The sequence below is a fragment of the Ranitomeya imitator genome, chromosome 2 (assembly GCF_032444005.1).
Source record: "Ranitomeya imitator isolate aRanImi1 chromosome 2, aRanImi1.pri, whole genome shotgun sequence".
NCBI classification, from domain to species: Eukaryota; Metazoa; Chordata; class Amphibia; order Anura; family Dendrobatidae; genus Ranitomeya; species Ranitomeya imitator.
In genome coordinates this window covers 737812925-737839865 of record NC_091283.1, presented here as the reverse complement: position 1 = coordinate 737839865, position 26941 = coordinate 737812925, and the positions used below count along the sequence as shown (strand labels likewise).

The 26941-nt window shown below is 42.5% G+C and overlaps 1 protein-coding gene across 1 annotated transcript in view; it reads right to left on the bottom strand.

The window, feature by feature from the left end:
• CDH23 (cadherin related 23) overlaps positions 1–26941 on the bottom strand; it is a 1839731-nt gene that overhangs the window by 703615 nt on the left and 1109175 nt on the right. The window contains exons 14-16 of the mRNA XM_069753216.1: positions 5813–5877; positions 3772–4009; positions 2632–2737 (exon numbers count right to left, since the gene is read on the bottom strand). Coding sequence (XP_069609317.1) covers positions 2632–2737; positions 3772–4009; positions 5813–5877 — 409 coding nt within the window. The remainder of the gene's footprint in view (positions 1–2631; positions 2738–3771; positions 4010–5812; positions 5878–26941) is intronic.

Sequence of the window (26941 nt, the reverse complement as noted above, 5' to 3'; positions counted from 1 at the left end):
TCTTAAAGTCAGAAAGTTGGTATTTGAAATGACTTTAGTTTTGTGCCATGTCTGTGATCTGCCTTTTTTCTACAAAATTAAACAACTGAATAAACATCCTAAAAGGCCAGTGATTACATAATTTTTGCCAGGGGTTGTATATGGAGGAAAATGGAGAGTACATAATATTATATGTAGGACTATGAGATGTATTATACTATATGGAGGACAACCAGCTGTGCAGTATACTATATGGAAAAGTATGAGCTATGTATTATACTAATTTGGAGGACTAGGTGCTGTGCATTATACTATATAAAGGACTTAGAGCTGTGCCTTATATTATTTCAAAAATATGGTCTGTGTATTACACTAATATGTAGGACTATGATCTGTGCATTACATATGGAGGTGCATTATACTATATGGAGGAATATGAAGGTGCATTATATTTGAAGTACTATGGAGGGTGCATTATATTATATGGAGGATTGTGGGGTGCATTACGCTATATGGAGGACTATGGGATGCATTATACTATTTTGAGGACTATGATGAGCACATTATACTATATGGAGGACTATGAGGGGTGCATTATATCAAATGAAGGATTATGGGGGTGCATTACACTATATGGAGGACTATGGGGGTGCATTATAGTAAAAGGACTATGGGCTGTGTATTGTAGTATATGGAGGACTTTGGAGAGTGTATTATATTTCTGCTATGGGGTCCCATAACTTCTATATATGCCACTGGTTAGTATCATGTTTTTTTCTATACTATCAGCAGAAATTGGGACATATAACCGGATGGGAGATATATATAAGGATAAAGGACATATACCAGGATGGGGGACATATATATGTCAGGGTGGGGCCCATGATAAGTGACTTATACCAGGTTGGAGGATACAGTGGCATGTGAAAGTTTGGGCACCCCTGGCTAAAATTACTGTTTTTTACAAACACTTAAGCAAGTTGAAGATGAAATGATATCTAAAAAGAATAAAGTCAAAGATGGGACATTTCCTTTACATTTTACGCCAAAAAAATATTTTCATCTTTTCCATTTCAAAAATTACAAAAAAGAAAATGAGCCAACGCAGAAGTTTGGGCACCCTGCTTAGTTAGTACCTAGTAACACCCACTTTTGAAATTATCAGCTTGTAAACGCTTTTTATAGCCAGGCAAGAGTCTTTCAATTCTTGTTTTAGGGATTTTATTCCATTCTTCCATTTCTGTGAGATTCCTGGATCGTCTTGCATGCACTGCTATTTAAGGTCTAGCCACAGATTTTTAATGATGTTCAGATCAGAGGACTGTGAAGACCATTGTAAAACCTTCAGTTTGTGCCTCTTGACATAGTCTATTGTGGATTTTGACGTGTGTTTAGGATCATCATTATCCCTTTGTAGAAGCCATCCTCTTTTCAACTTCAGCTTTTTTACAGTTGGTGTTATGTTTGCATCAAGAATTTGTTGAAATTTCATTGAATCTATTCTTTCCTTTACCTGCAAAATGTTCCCTGTGCCATTGGCTGCAACACAACCCCAAAACATGATTGATCCACCCCCATGATTAATGGGTTAATGATGTTCTTTTCCTGAAATTCAGTGCCCTTTTTTCTCCACATATACCTTTGATCATTATGACCAAAGAGTTCTATTTTGAGCTCATCGGTTCACAGGACTTGTCTCCCAAGTGGACGAGGCTTGTATAGATGTTCTTTTGCATAATTCTGATGCTGAATTTTATGATGAGGACACAGGAGATGTTTTCTTCTGATGACTCTTCCATGAAGGTCATTTTTGTGCAGGTATCTCTGAACAGTAGAACAATGTACCACAACTCCAGAGTGTTCTCCTGCTTTGCGGGATTCCATTTCAGAGTGCTAGGCAGCTGCTTAGAAGAACCCATGGATGTTGTTTTTTTGGTACAAGGTTAGAGGAGGCTGGGTTTTTATAATCCTGGGAGATTTATATCACCTGGACTTTCCTAATGATGACAGAGGACAAAGCGATAACCCTAACAGGTTAATCAAGGTCTGAAACCTTGGTTAGATTTATCTGACCATACAAATCTCCAAGATTGCTAAAACTTTTGCATCTATCCATTTCACTTCTTGTCATTTTAAAATGAAAAAATAAATACAATTTTTTTTTAGTAAAATACAAAGGAAATGTGTCATCTTTAACTTTAGTCCTTTTAAAGATCATTTCATCTCCATCTTGCTTAACTGTTCACAATAACAGTAATATTGACCAAAGGCTCCCAAACTTTTACATGCCACTGTATATATGCCAGGATAGGGCCAGTATGAGGGACATGCTGTATGTGGGTACAAACTATTAGTGATTATTTTGTCCCCATCATTCTTGGTCAGCCTGCATAAAGAAGCTGTAAATAAGCAATAAACAAGTTAAATATAGCCAATTGCTGCTCATCCAATAGTTTAAAATCAGTTTGATTAAATGTGCCATAAATGTTTCTGTGTGATGATGCCATAAATTAGTATTTGGGTTCCCACTATTAATTTTTGCCATGGACCACACTGTCTAAACCTGGGTCAGTGACTAGGCAGCCATTTGTAAAACTTTTGCACATAGTGATATTTAGAACTATATCTAATATATTGTTTAGTCTCACTCACCTCCGTAACCTTCAGAAATTGTGATCTCAAAAAAGTTTCGGAATGCTGAAGCTTCAGTAATGCTGTAAGTAATTAGGTTATTTGGAGGGGAATCCTCATCGGTTGCCTAAATATAAGGAAACAATAATCTTATTCAGTAATTTCATTGCCTATTTGCACACATAACTGTAACCTCTGAAGTCTGGTTTGGATGAATGGAAAATTCATTTTGGAAAGTAAAGTTAAGGGAAATTTACGGCTGATTAGGGTTGCATGGAGTTATACTGTAGCTTCCAATAAAATTCAAAGGCCTATTGTAAAGAGTATTCTACATCGTGAAGCCATGTTGGTGCTAAAATCAATTTCACTGTAAATAAAAAGTACGGTAAGTAGGAAAGTAGGACAAGTTACGAGAAAAAAAATAAAAAATATATTATGTAAATAGTAGAAGCTTCATACATGGAAGCTAAAAGTGTTGGAATCTGTTCATAAACTGCAGTAGACAAAATAATAGAAAATTCTGCTTGTAATAGTTGGAGGTTTTGTCACTGACGTGGGGTTCTCTCCAATGAGTGAAAAAGCCTGTTTTGTGAGCAACTTTTTCAACAACTAATCAGAACAGATCAAACAATGGGTCCAATTTATTTATAGCAGATAAAGCACTATAAAATAGTTTTAATTTGCAGTTAGCAAAGGGCAAATGTTAAAATAAAATACTAAAACGGGGGATGTAGTGTTCAAAAAAGTAAAAACTTTTTATGAATATTAAAGGAAAACATTTGTATAAAGCCCAATCCTGGTGTATGAAGACATTACATGTCTGACTCAGCTGGGCTATCCTATTATTATATCAGAAGCCAATAGCTCCATGGCATTTATGAGAACAGGAGAATCAGGCTGCTGGAAAACAATAAGAGGCCATGCTTGGCAGTGGAATTTTACCAATTGGACTTTGTGAGAAGCTGATTAGAAGCAGTATGTTACTTACTATTCTTGCTAATTTAGGGTGATTAATATGCGTAAAAGGTTCAATTGAGCGGTTAGAACCTGTTGTGAATAATCAACAAACTTGGCCTTAAATGTTAAAGAGAAAAAAAGAAAACAAAGCCTGAGCCAAGAAGGAAGAGAAAAAAAACTTTTTGTGTGTTATCTTTTTCTCACCCTAAGTTTAATCACTGTGATCACAGATGGTTCATTCTCTCTTATTGCTCCAAGGTAGGAATCTTTCTGAAAGATGGGCACATTGTCATTAACATCCAAAACATTGATGCGCACACGACCTGTTGTCTCTTCACCTCCGCCATCTCTGGCAATCACTGTTAGGGTGTAGCGCTGGGTAGTCTCAAAATCTAGTCGAGCAATTAGTATAATTATCCCAGTGTCCTTATCGAGTGTAAACCTACAAGAAAAATGCAAAATGTTTACAGTGAATACATATATAAAATGTCAGAATAACAAAGCTACATGTATTCTGTTCCTTTACACATTATTACATTTTTGCCTAACCTTTTAGTTTTTGTCTAAAATTAAACCATTTTTTTAAATTAATTTATTAAACAATGTAAACAATTTTACACGTAATGTTAAGTATGAAATGATTCTTCAAATAATCTGTCATTGAGAGGATTAGCTTCATACTGGATGGTTTGATTGGCATTGCCGTATATTGGGTCTTTATGTCCTGTCAAAATGACTGTTGAAATGCTGTAAGAAGCAGGATGTAAGACACCAATCAACTTTGAAGGTTTCTTTATAGTACTACATTGGATTTTTTCCCTTTCAGAATCACTAGAATTCTTTGTAGCATGGACTCTGAAAACATTTCTTAAAGGGAACCAGACACATGATACATGCTGCCCAATCTCGGGGCAACATATTTTAGGCCTTGGCTGTATGAACTCGACCAGGTATGTTCTGCAAAGAATTGCTACAGTATTTCAGAGAAAAACATAATTTGAAAGCTGGGCACTGACACCACGCAGTAGACTAGTTGGATAGTTGGGTCCTCGGTGGCTTCTTCTCTCCCAATGCCCATTAGTGAAAGGTTTCGGCCTATGCACGCACATACGTTGGTCACTGTTGGCTTTTATAGTTTTTCTATGAAAAGCTACAGCATTTCAGAGTCAAAAATACCTGGCTGAGATCATACTACCAGAGCTTGATACATGCTGCCCATGAATTGAGTAGTACGTATTAGTGGTAAGGTTCCATTTAAAAACTGTGGTCCATATTTACATAATGGCATCACTGTCATTGCCGATATATTGGTTACCCATAGTAACATACAGAGCAAAAGCCATTCTTTGCAGATCACATCTGGTTAACAGATGATTCCATAGCAGGGGACCACCTCTTCTTACCCAGAACAGGATTACTCAGGGTATTTGAAAATTGTTTTTTTTAAATGGACAATTGATGCAGTATTTTATATGAAAACACTGCAAGACTATGTGCACATGTTGTCTTTTAGACGGCAGTGTGCCAGCATTGTGTTTACTGTAGGAAGATGCTTCAGGAAAATGTTAGCAATGTTAAACCTGAAGCGTCTTTTCTGACATTATATGTATATATAACATAGTGGCAGCTTCTTAGTGGAAGTCGCAAGAAGAATGAACAGGTCACTTCTTTTAGCTGCATCAGGGCTTTCAAAACTTGAAGTGGTTAAAAGAAGTGACAAAAGACGGAACTAATACACAGCAATGTTGTTTGGATATTGCTGTGCTTGTGTTCATTCTTTTTTTTACATTTTATTAAAAGATTTTCAGGCTGATTCCAGGCATACTCTGCCTGAAATAGACATTGTGCACACACTGTCATTGACATAAGGTAAGATGCATCTATGGATTCACACATGGATCTATGCACACATGGATGCATCTATGGATTGGCAGATGCTGCCAATGCTCTTTACATAGCAGAACAGAGATACAGATTTCAAGTGGTTAGTTACAAAATGTTTGTTTTGCTATATTTCCATAGCCTTAGTAACCTAATGCATTAAATATACCAAAAATATTGCTGAATATTCTAACCAGTCTCAGATGTTATGGAGAAAACAGATGTGAAATCAAGTGACGTTTAATGTGTATTTAAGGTGCTATCATTATAGAAATTTCCACAGATTTGTGAAAGCAAAGCCAAGTCATGTTGGCCATCGCTATCACATGATGTTTGATGTTTCTGGGACACATTTATCTCTTACCTGTCTGGATCATCACTGAAGAAGTAGCTCACTTTCCCAAATGTCCCAACATCATTGTCTGTAGCCTACAGAAAAGAAAATATAATATCAAAACTTGTTCAATTATCTCAATAGTACAGTAATAACTACAGCAAATTATATAATATTAGCAACAAAGCTCAATAGTCAAAAAGATACAAAATTCCACTTCACAATGTAGCTCTTAATTGCCTCCCATACTAGATTGTTTCCAGTTCTCTTTTTTGCAGAAGTTCTTCACTATCTAGAATGATACCTATTGGTTTTAAGTGGAACCAGTGAGTTAATTACCACTACTCATCCAATACTAATATTGGAACCATATAATAAAAAAAATGATAGCTCGTTTAAGTTTTTGTTAAGCATACAGTTCAAGAAATGTTGGTAAGTTTTTTACATTTTACATGTCACTATTGAATAAAAAAATCCTGAAATCTTGTTGCTTTCATGCAGACCACTTGTCCTGTATATATAATGCAGAATACAGTAATCACAATAGATAATGTCCTCCCACACCCTTGAAAGTGACCTCTGTACAAATAATGGTGAATGACAGAAAATCCTCCCAAAAAGGTCAATGTTAATCTCTGGACTACAATTTTCTGTGTTTCATATAGTTGCTGTAAAGCATATGTCAAGCAGTCACTGTTCATGATCACCTGGCAGCTGCAAAATGGAAACCACAAACAAGCTGGAGGTAGCTACATAATCTTTCAGAACCCAGGGGTTGCTCTGACTTTCATCCTTTACCCCTGTACAGGGATCTGGATGTACAAAAGTTTCCCTGGGCTAGGGCTATGGAGTAAGCTGCTGTTCGTTGGTGCAAGTGGAGCGCCCGCTAGGGCCGTGGGGTACTCGGTACCAGGTCAGCATGGTTTTTAAAGGAGTGGTCACACTGATCCGTGGCCCTGGGCATCCAGTTAAAGGGGATGAATGGACGTGGAAATAAAGTCTAAAGTAGTAGTGTTCATGATGCCGCCTGTGGTACTCGGCCAGGGTTGGAGGAAGCTGCTTAAAAGGGTCCACTGGGGATGATGATATTGAGTTGGTATAGCTCCCCACAGGTAGAGCTTAGTCCCCAGAGCTCCCGATGCAGTTGGTAAAGAATGATAGATGGTGAAGTGCAGGAAATAATTGGAGGACACAGGATTTGCAGTCTCTATACCCTTCAGAGGTGAAATTGCAGTCTAGGGCACAGATTACAGGTGATTTTGGAAATCCAGTCAGCCTGGAAGCGGTTCGGAATTCCCCTAGCCAGGTGGGTTGGAAGCCTTCCTTTCTGCGCTGAATTCCAGGTTCTTGATGCTTTATGCTCTATTCAAATCCCTCTCTCAATCTGTAACTCAGGTGGAACACTACCCACATGGCAGGCAGCTTGCGTCTTTTTACAGGTGTCCCTCTCTCGTGGTGACTCCGGGCTCTAACGTGCTGCTGTGCCTTCAGGTGTCTGTTGTAGCTAGAAGACCTGCAATCTCCTGCCCTCCAGGTTCTGCTGTGGGGCATACAGTTCCCACACAATCTCAGACCCCGGTGTCCGGTTTCTTGCGCTCTATCCTGGGAGTGAGCTCAATTGCAGCTCCACTCCCAATTTCTCTCTTGCTTGCTCTCCCTTTACTGTCTCACACAGAATGACCTCTAACTCCTCCTCCAGACCAGAACTTATAGGGAAGCTACCCTAAAACCGGGTCTAGATCTCCCCCTTCTGGCGTGGAGTCAGGTAAGTGTTGCATGCTAGTGTTACCTGCTAAGGGGATTCCTTCTCACTTCCAGACATGGCATCACCCTCCCTGGAGGCAGGCAATACCACTGTGAAAACAGGATTCCTGGGGTGTCACACAAGCTAGCAAGAAGGATAGTCAGGTAGCCGGGTCAGTTCCAGTAGGTACAAAATCATCAGGCAGAAGAAACGTCAATAAAATATCCTAGGTCTGGGATCAGGATGAAACAACAAATGCACAAAACAAAAGGTAAAGCCAGTTAGCATAAATATTGACTAGCAGTAGGAACTGAGTCTCAGGAGTATCTATAGTGAACAGCAGGGGTGGTTGCACAGGACTGGAGGATGGCTCATGTGATACCGATATTTAAGAAAGGCAAGAAGGTGGATCCAGGCCAGTACGGTAAGACTGACATCAATAGTGTGCAAAGATTTTTAGGGCATTATAAGAGATGACCTGCAGAAATATATTGCAGAGAATAATATAATAACTGACAAGTAGCATGGACTCATGAAAGATAGGTTACGTCTAACTAGCATATTGGGTTCTATGAGGAGGTAAGTGCAAATATGGATGTAGGTAATGCGGCTGATGTGATTTATCTTGACTTTGCAGTCATTTGATACTGTTCCACATAAGATAACAGCCTTATACTGAAGCTATAGAGGCAGGGACTGGAGGAATCTATATGCAGATGGGTACGAAATTGGCTAAATGACAGGAAACAAAGAGTCGCCTTAAATGGTACGTTCTCTAATTGGGATATAGTCAGCAGTGGGTACCGCAGCATCTGTACTAGGATTGATTCTTTTTAACCTCTTTATTAAGGTCCTTGTGGATGAGATTGAGAGTAAAGTGTCAGTCTTTGCTGATGACACCAAACTATGTAGGATACTAAATCTGACCTTGATATTACAATATTGCAAAATGATCTGGATAAGATGTCTGAATGGGCAAACACTTGGCAAATGAGATTTAATATAGATAAATGTAGAGTAATTCACCTAGGAGTAATATATTGCTGCATATACATTACATGGAAGTATACTTGAGACTACAGATCAAGAGAAGGTCTTGGGTATTCTTGTTACAAGTAAGCTGAGCAGCTATACTAAATATCAAGCAGCAGCTGCAAAAGCAAACAAGATTTTAGGATGTATAAAAACAGAGATAAAATCCAGCAAATCCAACCTATTGTTGCCCCTTTATAAATCACTAGTGAGGCAACATCTAGAATATGGGAACCAGTTTTGGGCTTCACATTTAAAAAAGGATATTCAGAAATCAGAGTCAGTTCAAAGGTGGGCAACTAGATTATTACAAGGGATGGAAGGCCTCTCATATGATGACAGGTTGGAAAAGTTGGCCTTGTTTAGCATAGAAAAATTACGCATGGGGGATCTCATTTACATGTATAAATATATGCGTGGTCAGTACAAGGGACTGGCACATGACTTATTCCTTCCAAGAACCGTACTAAGGACCAGGGGGCACTCATTACGGGTGGACGAAAGGCGATTCCGGCAGCTAAATAGGAAAGGGTTCTTTTCAGTTAGAGCAGTCTGACTGTAGAATTCCCAACCACAAGAGCTAGTAATGGCAGCCACTATAACAGCTTTTAACTCCTTAAGCCCCGAGGGTGGTTTGCACGTTAATGACCGGGCCAATTTTTACAATTCTGACCACTGTCCTTTTATGAGGTTATAACTCTGGAACGCTTCAACGGATCCCAGTGATTCTGACAATATTTTCTCAACACATATTGTACTTCATGCTAGTGGTAAAATTTCTTTGATATTACTTGCGATAATTTGTGAAAAAAACAGAAATTTGGCGAAAATTTTGAAAATTTTGCAACTTTCCAACTTTGAATTTTTATGCCCTTAAATCACAGAGATATGTCACAAAAAATACTTAATAAGTAACATTTCCCACATGTCTACTTTACATCAGCACAATTTTGGAAACAACATTTTTTTTTATTAAGGAGTTATAAGGGTTAAAAGTTGACCAGCAATTTCTCATTTTTACAACACCATTTTTTTTAGGGACCACGTAACATTTGAAGTCATTTTGAGGGGTCTATATGATAGAAAATACCCAAGTGTGACACCATTCTAAAAACTTATACCCTCAAGGTGCTCAAAACGACATTCAAGAAGTTTATTAACCCTTCAGGTGTTTCACAGGAATTTTTGGAATATTTAAAAAAAAAATGAACATTTATTTTTTTTTCACAAAAAATTTACTTCAGCTCCAATTTGTTTTATTTTCACAAGGGTAACAGAAGAAAATAGATCCCAAAATTTGTTGTACAATTTATCTTGAGTACACTGATGGCCCATATGTGGGGGTAAACCACTGTTTGGGTGCATGGCAGAGCTCGGAAGGGAAGGAGCGCTGTTTGACTTTTCAATGCAAAATTGGCTGGAAAAGAGATGGGACGCCATGTTGCGTTGGGGAGACCCTGATGTGCCTAAACAAGTGAAACCATTTTGGAAAGTAGAACCCCCTAAAGAACTTATCTAGATATGTGGTGAGCACTTTGACACATTAAGTAATTCACACAAATTTATAATGCAGAGCCGTAAAAATAAATCATATTTTTTCACAAAAGTGATCTTTTTGCCCCCAATTTTTTATTTTCACAAGGGTAAGAGAAGAAATTGTACCCCAAAAGTTGTTGTACAATTTGTCCTGAATACGCTGATACCCCATATGTGGGGGTAAACCACTGTTTGGGCACACGGGAGAGCTTGGAAGGGAAAGAGCACGGTTTTACTTTTTCAATGCAGAATTGGCTTAAATTGAGATCGGATGCCATGTCGCGTTTGGAGAGCCTCTGATGTGCCTAAACAGTGGAAACCCCCATTTCTAACTGAAACCCTAACCATAGCCCCAACTCTAACCCTAGCCCTAGGGAGGGAGAGCAAGCAAGGGAGAGCTCGGAAGGGAAGGAGCGCCATTTGACTTTTCAATGCAAAATTGACAGGAATTGAGAATGCCTTGTGCAGGCATGTACTACGGAGGACAGAGAATGAACTTCAATCCAATATTGCAGCCAGCATGCAGCCAGCGGGTAAGGAAAGGGTGAATCAAACACCAGAAAACCCCACCCCTATGGCTGAAGATTGTTCCCTCCAAATTCAGGTGACAGAGTCCCTTTAAGTATTTTGTGTGACATATCTCTGTGATTTAAGGGCATGAAAATTCAAAGTTGGAAAATTGCGAAATTTTCGCTAAATTTCAATTTTTTGACGAATAACCGCAAGTCATATCAAAGAAATTTTACCACTAACGTGAAGTAAAATACGCAATGAGAAAACAGTGTCAGAATCATCACGATCCATGGAAGCATTCCAGAGTTATTACCTCATAAAGGAACTATGGTCAGAATTGTAAAAATTGGCAAGGTCATTACTATGCAAACCACTCCTAAAGGGGTTAAAGGGAATCTGTCACCACATTTGACCTATCTAAACAATTAATATGGGCATATAGGTTATAGACTGCTGCTGAAAAAAAGTCCTACCAGTATGTCTCCCCATACATCTAGATAAGTTCCTTAGGGGGTCTACTTTCCAAAATGGTGTAACCTGTGCGGGGTTCCACTTTTTAGGCACATCAGGGGCTCTCCAAATGCAACATGGCGTCCTCTCTGATATCCAGCCAATTTTGCATTGAAAAGTCAAACGGCGCTCCTTCCCTTCCGAGCTCTGCCATGCGCCCAAACAGTGGTTTACTCCCACATATGGAGTATCAGCGTACTCACGATAAATTGCACAACAACTTTTGGCATCCAATTTCTCCTATTACCCTTGGGAAAATAAAAAAGTGGGGGCGAAAAGGTCATTTTTGTGAAAAAAATATGATTTTTTATTTTTACGGCTCTACATTATAAACTTCTGTGAAGCACTTTGAAGTTCAAAGTGCTCACCACACATCTAAAAAAGTTCATTATGGGGTCTACTTTCCAAAATGGTGTCACTTGTGGGGGTTTCCACTGTTTAGGCACATCAGGGGCTCTCCAAACGCAACATGGTGTCTGATTTCAATTCCAGCCAATTTTGCATAGAAAGGTCAAATCTGAAGTAAATTTTTTGTGAAAAAAAGTTAAATGTTCATTTTGTTTAAACATTCCAAAAATTCCTGTGAAGCACCTGAAGGGTTAATAAACTTCTTGAATGTGGTTTTAAGCACCTTGAGGGGTGCAGGTTTTAGAATGGTGTCACTTTTGGGTATTTTCTATCTTATAGACCCCTCAAAGTGACTTCAAATGTGATGTGTTCCCTTAAAAAAATGGTGTTGTAAAACTGAGAAATCGCTGGTCAACTTTTAACACTTAACTTCCTAACAAAAAAAAATAGTTCTAAAATTGTGCCGATGTAAAGTAAACATGTGGAAAATGTTACTTTTTAAGTATTTTGTGTGACATATCTCTGTGATCTAAGGGCATGAAAATTCAAAGTTGGAAAATTGGGAAATTTTCTAACTTTTCACCAAATTTCCTTTTTTACGCATAAATTCTTTTTCAGTCATATCAAAGAAATTTTACCACTGATGTGAAGTAAAATATGTCATGAGAAAACAATATCAGAATCACCGGGATCTGTGGAAGCATTCCAAAATTATTACCTTATAAAAGGGCAATGGTCAGAACTGTAAAAATTGGCCCGGTCATTACCATGCAAACCACACTTGGGGGTAAAAGGGTTAAAGGGAATCTGTTACCACATTTGATCTATCTAAACGATTAATATGGGCATACAGGTCATAGACTGGTGCCGAAAAAAGTCCTACCAGTATGTCTCATAAAAACGGTAATCAATAAGCATACCATAGATACAGGGCTGAGAGTTAACAAATATCCCCCCAATATCACTGCCCAGATTTATTGGACTAACATGACAACTCCAAAGAGCGCAACAAACAAGAAAGAGGAGTAAAGCAGTCCCACAAAGCATATTAATACTTAGAAAAAGTTAATATTTTATTAATGCATAAATAGCCAGTAAGTCAGTTCAATAACATGCTATCATAGCACATACAGAAAGGAAATATGGAGGAGACATACAGGTACACTGGGTATGTATGGGAGAAACTAATACATCCAGAGTAAGTTACATAGGAATGGTAATCAAATGAAAACTAATATACAGAGATACATGAGAAAGATTCTCCATATATACTCCTAGTCAAAACGCTGGGTGTATTGGGGAACCATCTGTTCACATATGGGTAAGCATGTGGGAAATACGTTTTGACTAGGGGTGGCTATTTATGCATTAATAAAATATTAACTTTTTCTAAGTATTAATATGCTTTGTGGGACTGCTTTACTCCGCTTTCTTGTTTGTTGTTTCAGTATGTCTCACATCAGATGCCTTGATATTAATAAAGCATCTTTTATCACTATATACAGTTAGGTCCATATATATTTGGACAGAGACAAAATTTTTCTAATTTTGGTTATAGACATTACCACAATTAATTTTAAACAAAACTATTCAGATGCAGTTGAAGTTCAGACCTTCAGCTTTCATTTGAGGGTACCCACATTAAAATTGGATGAAGGTTTTAGGAGTTTCAGCTCCTTAACATGTGCCACCCTGTTTTTAAAAGGACCCAAAGTAATTGGACAGATTCAATAATTTTAAATAAAATGTTTATTTTTAGTACTGTCTGAAGTCTTGAACTCATGGACATCACCAGACGCTGTGTTTCCTCCTTTTTGATGCTCTGCCAGGCCTTCACTGCGGTGGTTTTCAGTTGCTGTTTGTTTGTGGGCCTTTCTGTCTGAAGTTTAGTCTTTAACAAGTGAAATGCATGCTCAATTGGGTTGAGATCAGGTGACTGACTTGGCCATTCAAGAATATTCCACTTCTTTGCTTTAATAAACTCCTGGGTTGCTTTGGCTTTATGTTTTGGGTCATTGTCCATCTGTAGTATGAAACGATGACCAATCAGTTTGGCTGCATTTGGCTGGATCTGAGCACACAGTATGGCTCTGAATACCTCAGAATTAATTCGGCTGCTTCCGTCCTGTGTCACATCATCAATAAACACTAGTGACCCAGTGCCACTGGCAGCCATGCATGCCCAAGCCATCACACTGCCTCTGCTGTGTTTTACAGATGATGTGGTATGCTTTGGATCAGGAGCTGTACCACGCCTTCGCCATACTTTTCTCTTCCAATTATTCTGGTAGAGGTTGATCTTGGTTTCATCTGTCCAAAGAATGTTCTTCCAGAACTGTGCTGGCTTTTTTAGATGTTTGTTAGCAAAGTCCAGTCTAGCCTTTTTATTGTTGATGCTTATGAGTTGCTTGCACCGTGCAGTGAACATTCTGTATTTACTTTCATGCAGTCTTCTCTTTATGGTAGATTTGGATATTGATACACCTACCTCCTGGACAGTGTTGTTCACTTGGTTGGCTGTTGTGAAGGGGTTTCTCTTCACCATGGAGATTATTCTACGATCATCCACCACTGTTGTCTTCCGTGGGCGCCCAGGTCTTTTTGCATTGATGAGTTCACCAGTGCTTTCTTTCTTTCTCAGGATGTACCAAACTGTAAATTTTGCCACTCCTAATATTGTAGCAATTTCTCGGATGGATTTTTTCTGTTTTCGCAGCTTAATGATGGCTTGTTTCACCTGCATGGAGAGCTCCTTTGACCGCATGTTTACTTCAGAGCAAAACCTTCCAAATGCAAGCACCACAACTCAAATCAACTCCAGGCCTTTTATCAGCTTAATTGAGAATTACATAACGAAATAGCCTTGGAGTCAATTGTCCAATTACTTTTGGTCCCTATAAAAACAGGGTGGCACATGTTAAGGAGCTGAAACTCCTAAACCCTTCATCCAATTTTAATGTGTATACCCTCAAATGAAAGCTGAAAGTCTGAACGTCAACTGAATCTGAATAGTTTTGTTTAAAATTCATTGTGGTAATGTCTATAACCAAAATTAGAAAAATGTTGTCTCTGTCCAAATATATATGGACCTAACTGTATAAATGACCTCTTTCAGGGTCTGGGGAAAATGTTGCCTGTAAGATAACTCTGCCTCCAGAGCTTGTTTCACATGAAGGGGGAGTTACCAGTGTGATGTGTAATCGTTACCAGTGTTACCAGGGCAGCCATCAGGGCATTACTGCCCTGACTGGCGTATGGGGCCCGTGGGCAGAGGGGGGCCCGCATCGGGCCCCGTCTCATCTGCTCACCGGGTCCCCCTACAGGCGCTGCAGCAGTTTAACGTTATTGACGTGTGGGTGCGGGAGTCAATAGTTAACAGCCGTCAACCAATTGGAGGCTGGCAGCTGACTTCAGCCGCAGTGCACGCTTTGCCGGCATCTGACGTCATTGTCAGCCACCGTCGAGTGCGTGCTTCAGCTGCGTGGACTCGGGAGCTTCACCCGCCGCAGGAGCGTGGCCAGGTAAGAACACCGTGCTTTTTTTTTTTGAACGCAGCGATCCAGGGGGCCGCGGGGCAGCTGGAGACATGGGATGGGGAAAGGAAGAATGCTGGAGACACGGGGGGGGGGGGGGAGAGGAAGAATGCTGGAGATATGGGGGGTATGAGGAAGAATGCTGGAGACACGGGGGAGAGGAAGAATGCTGGAGACACGGGGGTATGGGGAAGAATGCTGGAGACATGGGGGTATGAGGAAGAATGCTGGAGACACAGGGGTATGAGGAAGAATGCTGGAGACACGGAGGGGGAGGAAGAATGCTGGAGACGCTGGGGGGCAGAATGCTGGAGACGCTGGGGACAGAATCCTGGAGACACTGGGGGCAGAATGCTGGAGACACTGGGGGCAGAATGCTGGAGATGCTGGGGGCAGAATACTGGGGGCAGAATGATCGAGACACTGGGGGCAGAATACTGGGGGAAGAATCCTGGAGACACTGGGGGCAGAATACTGGGGGCAGAAACCTGGAGACACTGGGGGCAGAATGCTGGAGACACTGGGGCAGAATGGAGATACGGGCATGATTGGAGATGCAGGGCAGAATAAAGATACGGGGCAGGATGAAAGACATGGAGGCATGATTGGAGACTCTGGGGGTAGGATTGGAGACAGATCGTTCAGGATCATGGGGCAGGATGGATACAATGGAGACAGATGGGGCAGGATGGGGAGATCATATGGGGCAGAATGGAAACTCATGAGGGCAGGATGTGAGAACATATGGCTGGAGCCAGAAATGAGACAGACGGGGGCCAGGATGGGGAATATTGTTACAATAGGGGCTAATTAAAGGGATATTGTTACTGCAGGGACATATTTATTTTATTTTTTGAGGATACTGTTTTAAATGGGGGCTGTTGTGAATTCTGTTGTCGGGCTCCCTCCCTTGGTCATGAATGGTACTTCGGCTGGTTCTGTCCATGGACTTCCTCTGGTGTGTGTTTCTGAGTTTCCTTCCATAGCTGACGAGGTTAATTCGTTAGCTGGCTGCTCTATTTAACTCCACTTAGATCTTTGCTCCATGCCACCTGTCAATGTTCCAGTATTGGTCTAGTTCACTCCTGGATCGTTCTTGTGACCTGTCTTCCCAGCAGAAGCTAAGTTCCAGCTTGTATTTCTTTGGTTTGCTATTTTTCTGTCCAGCTTGCTATTTTTATTGTTGTCTTGCTTGCTGGAAGCTCTGGGACGCAGAGGGAGCGCCTCCGCACCGTGAGTCGGTGCGGAGGGTCTTTTTGCGCCCTCTGCGTGGTCTTTTTGTTGGTTTTTGTGCTGACCACAAAGTAACCTTTCCTATCCTCGGTCTGTTCAGTAAGTTGGGCCTCACTTTGCTAAATCTATTTCATCTCTGTTTGTATTTTCATCTTTACTCACAGTCATTATATGTGGGGGGCTGCCTTTTCCTTTGGGGAATTTCTCTGAGGCAAGGTACGCTTTATTTTTCTATCTTCAGGGCTAGCTAGTTCCTTAGGCTGTGCCGAGTTGCATAGGGAGCGTTAGGCGCAATCCACGGCTATTTCTAGTGTGTTTGATAGGATTAGGGATTGCGGTCAGCAGAGTTCCCACGTCCCAGAGCTCGTCCTTAATTATCAGTAACTATCAGGTCATTCCGTGTGCTCTTAACCACCAGGTCCGTTATTGTCCTGACCACCAGGTCATAACAGTACAGGTGGCCCAAAGTACTAATGCATCTCCATAGAGGGATAAGAGAAGTTCTGAGACCATTTTTTTTTCTTTGCAGTGTGTTTTGTCTCTCTTTTCCCCTTTACCTCTGGGTGGTTCAGGACACAGGTGTAAACATGGACATTCAAGGTCTGTCCTCTTGGATGGATAATCTCAGTACAAGGGTACAAAACATTCAAGATTTTGTGGTTCAAGATCCGATGTCAGAGCCTAGGATTCCAATTCCTGATTTGTTTTTTGGTGATAGATCTAAGTTCTTGAATTTCAAAAATAATTGTAAATTGTTTCTTGCCTTGAAACCTCGCTCCTCAGGTGACCCTGTTCAACAAGTAAAGATCATTATTTCTTTGTTACGTGGTGACCCTCATGACTGGGCATTTTCCCTTGCGCCAGGAGATCCGGCATTGCGTGATGTTGATGCGTTTTTCCTGGCGCTTGGATTGCTTTATGACGAACCTAATTCAGTGGATCAGGCAGAGAAAAACTTGCTGGCTCTGTGTTAGGGTCAGGATGAAGCGGAGATATATTGTCAGAAGTTTAGAAAGTGGTCTGTGCTCACTCAGTGGAATGAATGTGCCCTGGCAGCAATCTTCAGAAAGGGTCTCTCTGAAGCCCTTAAGGATGTCATGGTGGGATTTCCCATGCCTGCTGGTCTGAATGAGTCTATGTCCTTGGCCATTCAGATCGATCGACGCTTGCGTGAGCGTAAAGCTGTGCACCATTTGGCGGTACTATCTGAGCATGGGCCTGAGCCTATGCAATGTGATAGGACTTTGACCAGAGCTGAACGGCAAGAACACAGACATCGGAATGGGCTATGTTTTTACTGTGGTGATTCCACTCATGCTATCTCCGATTGTCCTAAGCGCACTAAGCGGTTCGCTAGGTCTGCCACCATTGGTACGGTACATTCTAAATTTCTATTGTCCGTTACTCTGATTTGCTCTTTGTCATCCTATTCTGTTATGGCATTTGTGGATTCAGGCGCTGCCCTGAATTTGATGGACTTGGAGTATGCTAGGCGCTGTGTTTTTTTCTTGGAGCCCTTGCAGAATCCTATTCCATTCAGAGGAATTGATGCTATGCCTTTGGCCAAGAATAAGCCTCAGTACTGGACCCAATTGATCATGTGCATGGCTCCTGCACATCAGGAGGATATCCGCTTTCTGGTGTTGCATAATCTGCATGATGTGGTCGTTTTGGGGTTGCCATGGCTACAGGTTCATAATCCAGTATTGGACTGGAAATCTATGTCTGTGTCCAGCTGGGGTTGCCAGGGGGTACATGGTGATGTTCCATTTTTGTCTATTTCGTCTTCCACTCCTTCTGAAGTTCCAGAGTTTTTGTCGGATTATCGGGATGTATTTGATGAGCCCAAAGCCAGTGCCCTACCTCCTCATAGGGATTGCGATTGTGCAATTAATTTGATTCCTGGTAGTAAGTTTCCTAAGGGTCGATTGTTCAATTTATCTGTGCCAGAACACGCCGCTATGCGGAGTTATATAAAGGAATCCTTGGAGAAAGGCCATATTCGCCCGTCGTCATCACCGTTAGGAGCAGGGTTCTTTTTTGTGGCCAAGAAGGATGGTTCTTTGAGACCTTGTATTGATTACTGCCTTCTTAATAAAATTACAGTCAAATTTCAGTATCCTTTGCCGTTGCTGTCTGATTTGTTTGCTCGTATTAAAGGGGCTAGTTGGTTCACCAAGATAGATCTTCGAGGGGCGTATAATCTTGTGCGTATTAAACAAGGCGATGAATGGAAAACAGCATTTAATACGCCCGAGGGCCATTTTGAGTGCCTGGTTATGCCATTCGGGCTTTCCAATGCAACATCAGTATTTCAGTCCTTTATGCATGACATCTTCCGAGAGTACCTGGATAAATTCCTGATTGTGTATTTGGATGATATTTTGGTCTTTTCGGATGATTGGGAGTCTCATGTGAAGCAGGTCAGAATGGTGTTCCAGGTCCTTCGTGAGAATTCCTTGTTTGTGAAGGGGTCAAAGTGTCTCTTTGGAGTTCAGAAGGTTTCATTTTTGGGGTTCATTTTTTCCCCTTCTACTATCGAGATGGACCCTGTTAAAGTCCAGGCCATTTACGATTGGACTCAGCCGACATCTGTGAAGAGCCTGCAAAAGTTCCTGGGCTTTGCTAATTTTTATCGGCGGTTCATCGCTAATTTTTCTACTGTTGCTAAACCGTTGACTGATTTGACCAAGAAGGGTGCTGATGTGGTCAATTGGTCTTCTGCAGCTGTAGAGGCTTTTCAGGAGTTGAAGCATCGTTTTTCTTCTGCCCCTGTGTTATGCCAGCCAGATGTTTCGCTCCCGTTTCAGGTTGAGGTTGATGCTTCTGAGATTGGAGCAGGGGCTGTTTTGTCGCAAAGAAGTTCTGATGGCTCGGTGATGAAGCCATGTGCTTTCTTTTCTAGAAAGTTTTCGCCTGCTGAGCGTAATTATGATGTTGGTAATCGAGAGTTGTTGGCCATGAAGTGGGCATTCGAGGAGTGGCGTCATTAGCTTGAAGGAGCCAAGCATCGCGTGGTGGCCTTGACAGATAACAAGAATTTGACTTATCTTGAGTCTGCCAAACGGTTGAATCCGAGACAAGCTCGATGGTCGTTATTTTTCTCCCGTTTTGATATTGTGGTTTCGTACCTTCCGGGCTCTAAGAATGTGAAGGCTGATGCCCTGTCAAGGAGTTTTGTGCCTGACTCTCCGGGTGTTCCTGAGCCGGCGGGCATTCTCAAAGAGGGGGTAATTTTGTCTGCCATCTCCCCTGATTTGCGGCGGGTGCTGCAAAAATTTCAGGCTGATAGACCTGACCTTTGCCCAGCGGAGAAACTGTTTGTCCCTGATAGATGGATTGGTAGAGTTATCTCTGAGATTCATTGTTCAGTGTTGGCTAGGCATCCTGGAATCTTTGGTACCAGAGATTTGGTGGCTAGATCCTTTTGGTGGCCGTCTTTGTCACGGGATGTGCATTCTTTTGTGCAGTCCTGTGGGACTTGTGCTCGGGCTAAGCCCTGCTGTTCTCATGCCAGTGGGTTGCTTTTGCCCTTGCCGGTCCCGAAGAGGCACTGGACGCATATTTCTATGGATTTTATTTCGGATCTCCCCGTCTCTCAAAAGATGTCGGTCATTTGGGTGGTTTGTGATCGCTTTTCTAAGATGGTCCATTTGGTACCTTTGTCTAAATTGCCTTCCTCCTCTGACTTGGTGCCATTATTTTTCCAGCATGTGGTTCGTTTACATGGTATCCCAGAGAACATCGTTTCTGACAGAGGGTCCCAGTTTGTTTCGAGGTTTTGGCGATCCTTTTGTGCAAGGATGGGCATTGATTTGTCTTTTTCCTCGGCTTTCCATCCTCAGACAAATGGCCAAACCAAACGAACTAATCAAACTTTGGAAACATATCTGAGATGCTTTGTTTCTGCTGATTAGGATGATTGGGTGTCCTTTTTGCCGTTGGCTGAGTTCGCCCTTAATAATCAAGCCAGCTCGGCTACTTTGGTTTCGCCGTTTTTCTGCAATTCTGGTTTCCATCCTCGTTTCTCTTCAGGGCAGGTTGAGTCTTCGGACTGTCCTGGTGTAGATACTGTGGTGGATAGGTTGCAGCAGATTTGGACTCATGTGGTGAACAATTTGACATTGTCCCAGGAGAAGGCTCAACGTTTCGCTAACCGCCGGCGCTGTGTGGGTCCCCGAATTCGTGTTGGGGATTTGGTTTGGTTGTCGTCTCGTTATGTTCCTATGAAGGTTTCCTCTCCTAAGTTTAAGCCTCGTTTCATTGGTCCATATAAGATTTCTGAGGTTATCAATCCTGTGTCATTTCGTTTGGCCCTTCCTGCTTCTTTTGCCATCCATAATGTGTTCCATAGGTCGCTGTTGCGGAGATACGTGGCGCCTGTGGTTCCATCCGTTGATCCTCCTGCCCCGGTGTTGGTTGAGGGGGAGTTGGAGTATGTGGTGGAGAAGATTTTGGATTCTCGTGTTTCGAGACGGAAACTCCAGTACCTGGTCAAGTGGAAAGGTTATGGTCAGGAAGATAATTCCTGGGTTTTTGCCTCTGATGTTCATGCTGCCGATCTGGTTCGTGCCTTTCATTTGGCTCATCCTGGTCGGCCTGGGGGCTCTGGTGAGGGTTCGGTGACCCCTCAAGGGGGGGTACTGTTGTGAATTCTGTTGTCGGGCTCCCTCCTGTGGTCATGAATGGTACTTCGGCTGGTTCTGTCCATGGACTTCCTCTGGTGTGTGTTTCTGAGTTTCCTTCCATAGCTGACGAGGTTAATTCGTTAGCTGGCTGCTCTATTTAACTCCACTTAGATCTTTGCTCCATGCCACCTGTCAATGTTCCAGTATTGGTCTAGTTCACTCCTGGATCGTTCTTGTGACCTGTCTTCCCAGCAGAAGCTAAGTTCCAGCTTGTATTTCTTTGGTTTGCTATTTTTCTGTCCAGCTTGCTATTTTTATTGTTGTCTTGCTTGCTGGAAGCTCTGGGACGCAGAGGGAGCGCCTCCGCACCGTGAGTCGGTGCGGAGGGTCTTTTTGCGCCCTCTGCGTGGTCTTTTTGTAGGTTTTTGTGCTGACCACAAAGTAACCTTTCCTATCCTCGGTCTGTTCAGTAAGTCGGGCCTCACTTTGCTAAATCTATTTCATCTCTGTGTTTGTATTTTCATCTTTACTCACAGTCATTATATGTGGGGGGCTGCCTTTTCCTTTGGGGAATTTCTCTGAGGCAAGGTAGGCTTTATTTTTCTATCTTCAGGGCTAGCTAGTTCCTTAGGCTGTGCCGAGTTGCATAGGGAGCGTTAGGCGCAATCCACGGCTATTTCTAGTGTGTTTGATAGGATTAGGGATTGCGGTCAGCAGAGTTCCCACGTCCCAGAGCTCGTCCTTAATTATCAGTAACTATCAGGTCATTCCGTGTGCTCTTATCCACCAGGTCCATTATTGTCCTGACCACCAGGTCATAACAGGGGGCACGGTCCTGTTACTGTGTAGAGTGATACAAGGTCACCTTTTTTACTTCATGTGGTGTAATGAAGAAGTTGGGAAAAATTAGGTAATGTGTTCTGCAAGTGGAGCTCGAGATAACTGTTATTTCCTGCAGAGATGAGCCCTGACTGGAAGAAGTGACGGCTGTCTGTGCTGGATGAATGTTGAAAGATGAAGGACTTCACCTAGAGACGTCACTGGTGAGTCAGTTTGTTACCTGTTATGAAGGCAATCCAGTAACACAGTGTGCCAGTAATCAGAGCACATACAGTGATTTGACAAAAACCCAAAAACAATAGAACGAGCTCTGAGACGTGGAATCTCTGTAGACCGCAATACCTGAACCTATCCTACACACAACTAAAGGCAGCTGTGGATTGCGCCTGACACTACCTATGCAACTCGGCACAGCCTGAGGAACTGACTAGCCTGAAGATAGAAATACAAGCCTGACTTGCCTCAGAGAAATACCCCAAAGGAAAAGGCAGCCCCCCACATATAATGACTGTTAGCAAGATGAAAAGACAAAACGTAGGGATGAAATAGATTCAGCAAAGTGAGGCCCGATATTCTAGATAGAGCGAGGATAGCAAAGAGAACTTTGCAGTCTACAAAAAACCCTAAAGCAAAAAACCACGCAAAGGGGGCAAAAAGACCCACCGTGCCGAACTAACGGCACGGCGGTACACCCTTTGCGTCTCAAAGCTTCCAGCAAAAATGAATAGACAAGCTGGACAGAAAAAACAGCAACAAAAGCAAAGAAGCACTTATCTAAGCAGAGCAGCAGGCCACAGGAAAGATCCAGAAGCTCAGATCCAACACTGGAACATTGACAAGGAGCAAGGAAGACAGAATCAGGTGGAGTTAAATAACAAGGCAGCCAACGAGCTCACCATAACACCTGAGGGAGGAAGCCCAGAAGCTGCAGTACCACTTGTGACCACAGGAGTGAATTCAGCCACAGAAGTGAATTCAGCCACAGAATTCACAACAGTACCCCCCCCCCCTTGAGGAGGGGTCACCGAACCCTCACCAGAGCCCCCAGGCCGACCAGGATGAGCCACATGAAAGGCACGAACAAGATCTGGAGCATGGACATCAGAGGCGAAAACCCAGGAATTATCTTCCTGAGCATAACCCTTCCATTTAACCAGATACTGGAGTTTCCGTCTAGAGACACGAGAATCCAAAATTTTCTCCACAATATACTCCAATTCCCCCTCCACCAAAACAGGGGCAGGAGGCTCAACAGATGGAACCATAGGTGCCACGTATCTCCGCAACAACGACCTATGGAATACATTATGTATGGAAAAGGAGTCCGGGAGGGTCAGACGAAAGGACACAGGATTGAGAATCTCAGAAATCCTATACGGACCAATAAAACGAGGTTTAAATTTAGGAGAGGAAACCTTCATAGGAATATGACGAGAAGATAACCAAACCAGATCCCCAACACGAAGTCGGGGACCCACACGGCGTCTGCGATTAGCGAAAAGTTGAGCCTTCTCCTGGGACAAGGTCAAATTGTCCACTACCTGAGTCCAGATCTGCTGCAACCTGTCCACCACAGAATCCACACCAGGACAGTCCGAAGACTCAACCTGTCCTGAAGAGAAACGAGGATGGAACCCAGAATTGCAGAAAAATGGAGAGACCAAGGTAGCCGAGCTGGCCCGATTATTAAGGGCGAACTCAGCCAACGGCAAAAAGGACACCCAATCATCCTGGTCTGCAGAAACAAAACATCTCAGATATGTTTCCAAGGTCTGATTGGTTCGTTCGGTCTGGCCATTAGTCTGAGGATGGAAAGCCGAGGAAAAAGATAGGTCAATGCCCATCCTACCACAAAAAGCTCGCCAGAAACTTGAAATAAACTGGGAACCTCTGTCAGAAACAATATTCTCAGGAATGCCATACAAACGAACCACATGCTGGAAGAACAAAGGCACCAAATCAGAGGAGGAAGGCAATTTAACCAAGGGCACCAGATGGACCATTTTAGAAAAGCGATCACAGACCACCCAAATGACTGACATCTTTTGAGAAACGGGAAGGTCAGAAATGAAATCCATCGAAATATGTGTCCAAGGCCTCTTCGGGACCGGCTAGGGCAAAAACAACCCACTGGCATGTGAACAGCAGGGCTTAGCCCTAGCACAAATCCCACAGGACTGCACAAAAGTACGTACATCCCGTGACAGAGATGGCCACCAGAAGGATCTAGCCACTAACTCTCTGGTACCAAAGATTCCTGGATGACCAGCCAACACCGAACAATGAAGTTCAGAGATAACTTTACTAGTCCACCTATCAGGGACGAACAGTTTCTCGGCCGGACAACGATCAGGTTTATTAGCCTGAAATTTTTGCAACACTCGCCGCAAATCAGGGGAGATGGCAGACACAATGACTCCTTCCTTGAGGATACTCGCCGGCTCAGATAAACCCGGAGAGTCGGGTACAAAACTCCTAGACAGAGCATCCGCCTTCACATTTTTAGAGCCCGGAAGGTACGAAATCACAAAATCGAAGCGAGCAAAAAATAACGACCAACGGGCCTGTCTAGGATTCAAGCGCTTGGCAGACTCGAGATAAGTAAGGTTCTTATGATCAGTCAATACCACCACGCGATGCTTAGCTCCTTCAAGCCAATGACGCCACTCCTCGAATGCCCACTTCATGGCCAGCAACTCTCGGTTGCCCACATCATAATTACGCTCAGCAGCAGAAAACTTCCTGGAAAAGAACGCACATGGTTTCAACACTGAGCAACCAGAACCTCTCTGTGACACAACCGCCCCTGCTCCAAGCTCAGAAGCATCAACCTCGACCTGGAACGGAAGAGAAACATCTGGTTGACACAACACAGGGGCAGAACAAAAAAGACGCTTCAATTCCTGAAAAGCTTCCACAGAAGCAGAAGACCAATTAACCAAATCAGCACCCTTCTTGGTCAAATCGGTCGATGGTTTGGCAATGCTAGAAAAATTACAGATGAAGCGACGATAAAAATTAGCAAAGCCCAGGAACTTTTGCAGACTTTTCAGAGATGTCGGCTGAGTCCAATCCTGGATGGCTTGGACCTTAACCGGATCCATCTCGATAGTAGAAGGGGAAAAGATAAACCCCAAAAATGAAACTTTCTGCACACCGAAGAGACACTTAGATCCCTTCACGAACAAAGAATTAGCACGCAGGACCTGGAAAACCATTCTGACCTGCTTCACATGAGACTCCCAATCATCTGAGAAGATCAAAATGTCATCCAAGTAAACAATCAGGAATTTATCCAGATACTCACGGAACATGTCATGCATAAAAGACTGAAAAACAGATGGAGCATTGGCAAGTCCGAACGGCATCACCAGATACTCAAAATGACCCTCAGGCGTATTAAATGCCGTTTTCCATTCATCTCCTTGCCTGATTCTCACCAGATTATACGCACCACGAAGATCTATCTTAGTGAACCAACTAGCCCCCTTAATCCGAGCAAACAAGTCAGATAACAATGGCAAGGGATACTGAAACTTAACAGTGATCTTATTAAGAAGGCGGTAATCAATACACGGTCTCAGCGAACCATCCTTCTTGGCTACAAAAAAGAACCCTGCTCCCAGTGGTGATGACGATGGGCGAATATGTCCCTTCTCCAGGGATTCCTTCACATAACTGCGCATAGCGGTGTGTTCAGGCACGGATAAATTAAATAAACGACCTTTAGGGAATTTACTACCAGGAATCAAATTGATAGCACAATCACAATCCCTATGCGGAGGTAGGGCATCGGACTTGGGCTCTTCAAATACATCCTGATAATCAGACAAGAACTCTGGGACCTCAGAAGGAGTGGATGACGAAATAGACAAAAATGGAACATCACCATGTACCCCCTGACAACCCCAGCTGGATACCGACATAGAGTTCCAATCCAATACTGGATTATGGGTTTGTAGCCATGGCAACCCCAACACGACCACATCATGCAGATTATGTAGCACCAGAAAGCGAATAACTTCCTGATGTGCAGGAGCCATGCACATGGTCAGCTGGGCCCAGTACTGAGGTTTATTCTTGGCCAAAGGTGTAGCATCAATTCCTCTCAACGGAATAGGACACCGCAAAGGCTCCAAGAAAAACCCACAACGTTTAGCATAATCCAAATCCATCAGATTCAGGGCAGCGCCTGAATCCACGAATGCCATGACAGAATATGATGACAAAGAGCATATCAAGGTAATGGACAGAAGGAATTTGGATTGTACAGTACCAATGACGGCAGACCTATCGAATCGCTTAGTGCGCTTAGGACAATCAGAAATAGCATGAGTGGAATCACCACAGTAGAAACACAGACCATTCAGACGTCTGTGTTCTTGCCGTTCAACTCTGGTCATAGTCCTATCGCACTGCATAGGCTCAGGTTTAATCTCAGACAATACCGCCAGATGGTGCACAGATTTACGCTCGCGCAAGCGACGACCGATCTGAATGGCCAAAGACATAGACTCATTCAAACCAGCAGTCATAGGAAAACCCACCATGACATCCTTAAGAGCCTCAGACAGACCCTTTCTGAACAAAGCTGCCAGCGCAGATTCATTCCACAGAGTGATTACTGACCACTTCCTAAATTTCTGACAATATACTTCTATATCATCCTGACCCTGGCACAAAGCCAGCAAATTTTTCTCAGCCTGATCCACTGAATTAGGCTCATCGTACAGCAATCCGAGCGCCAGGAAAAATGCATCGACACCACTCAATGCAGGGTCTCCTGGCGCAAGAGAAAATGCCCAGTCCTGAGGGTCGCCGCGCAAAAAAGAAATAATAATCAAAACCTGTTGAACTGAATTACCAGAAGAATGAGGTTTCAAGGCCAGAAATAGCTTACAATTATTTTTGAAGCTCAGAAACTTAGTTCTATCACCAAAAAACAAATCAGGAATAGGAATTCTTGGTTCTAGCATAGATTTCTGATCAATTGTATCTTGAATCTTTTGTACATTTATAACGAGATTATCCATTGAAGAGCACAGAGCCTGAATATCCATGTCCACAGCTGTGTCCTGAAGCACCCTAATGTCTAGGGGGGAAAAAAGACTGAACACAGAGCTGAGAAAAAAAAATGATGTCAGAACTGCTTTTTTCCCTCTATTGAGAATCATTAGTTTTGGCTCCTTGTACTGTTATGAAGGCAATCCAGTAACACAGTGTGCCAGTAATCAGAGCACAT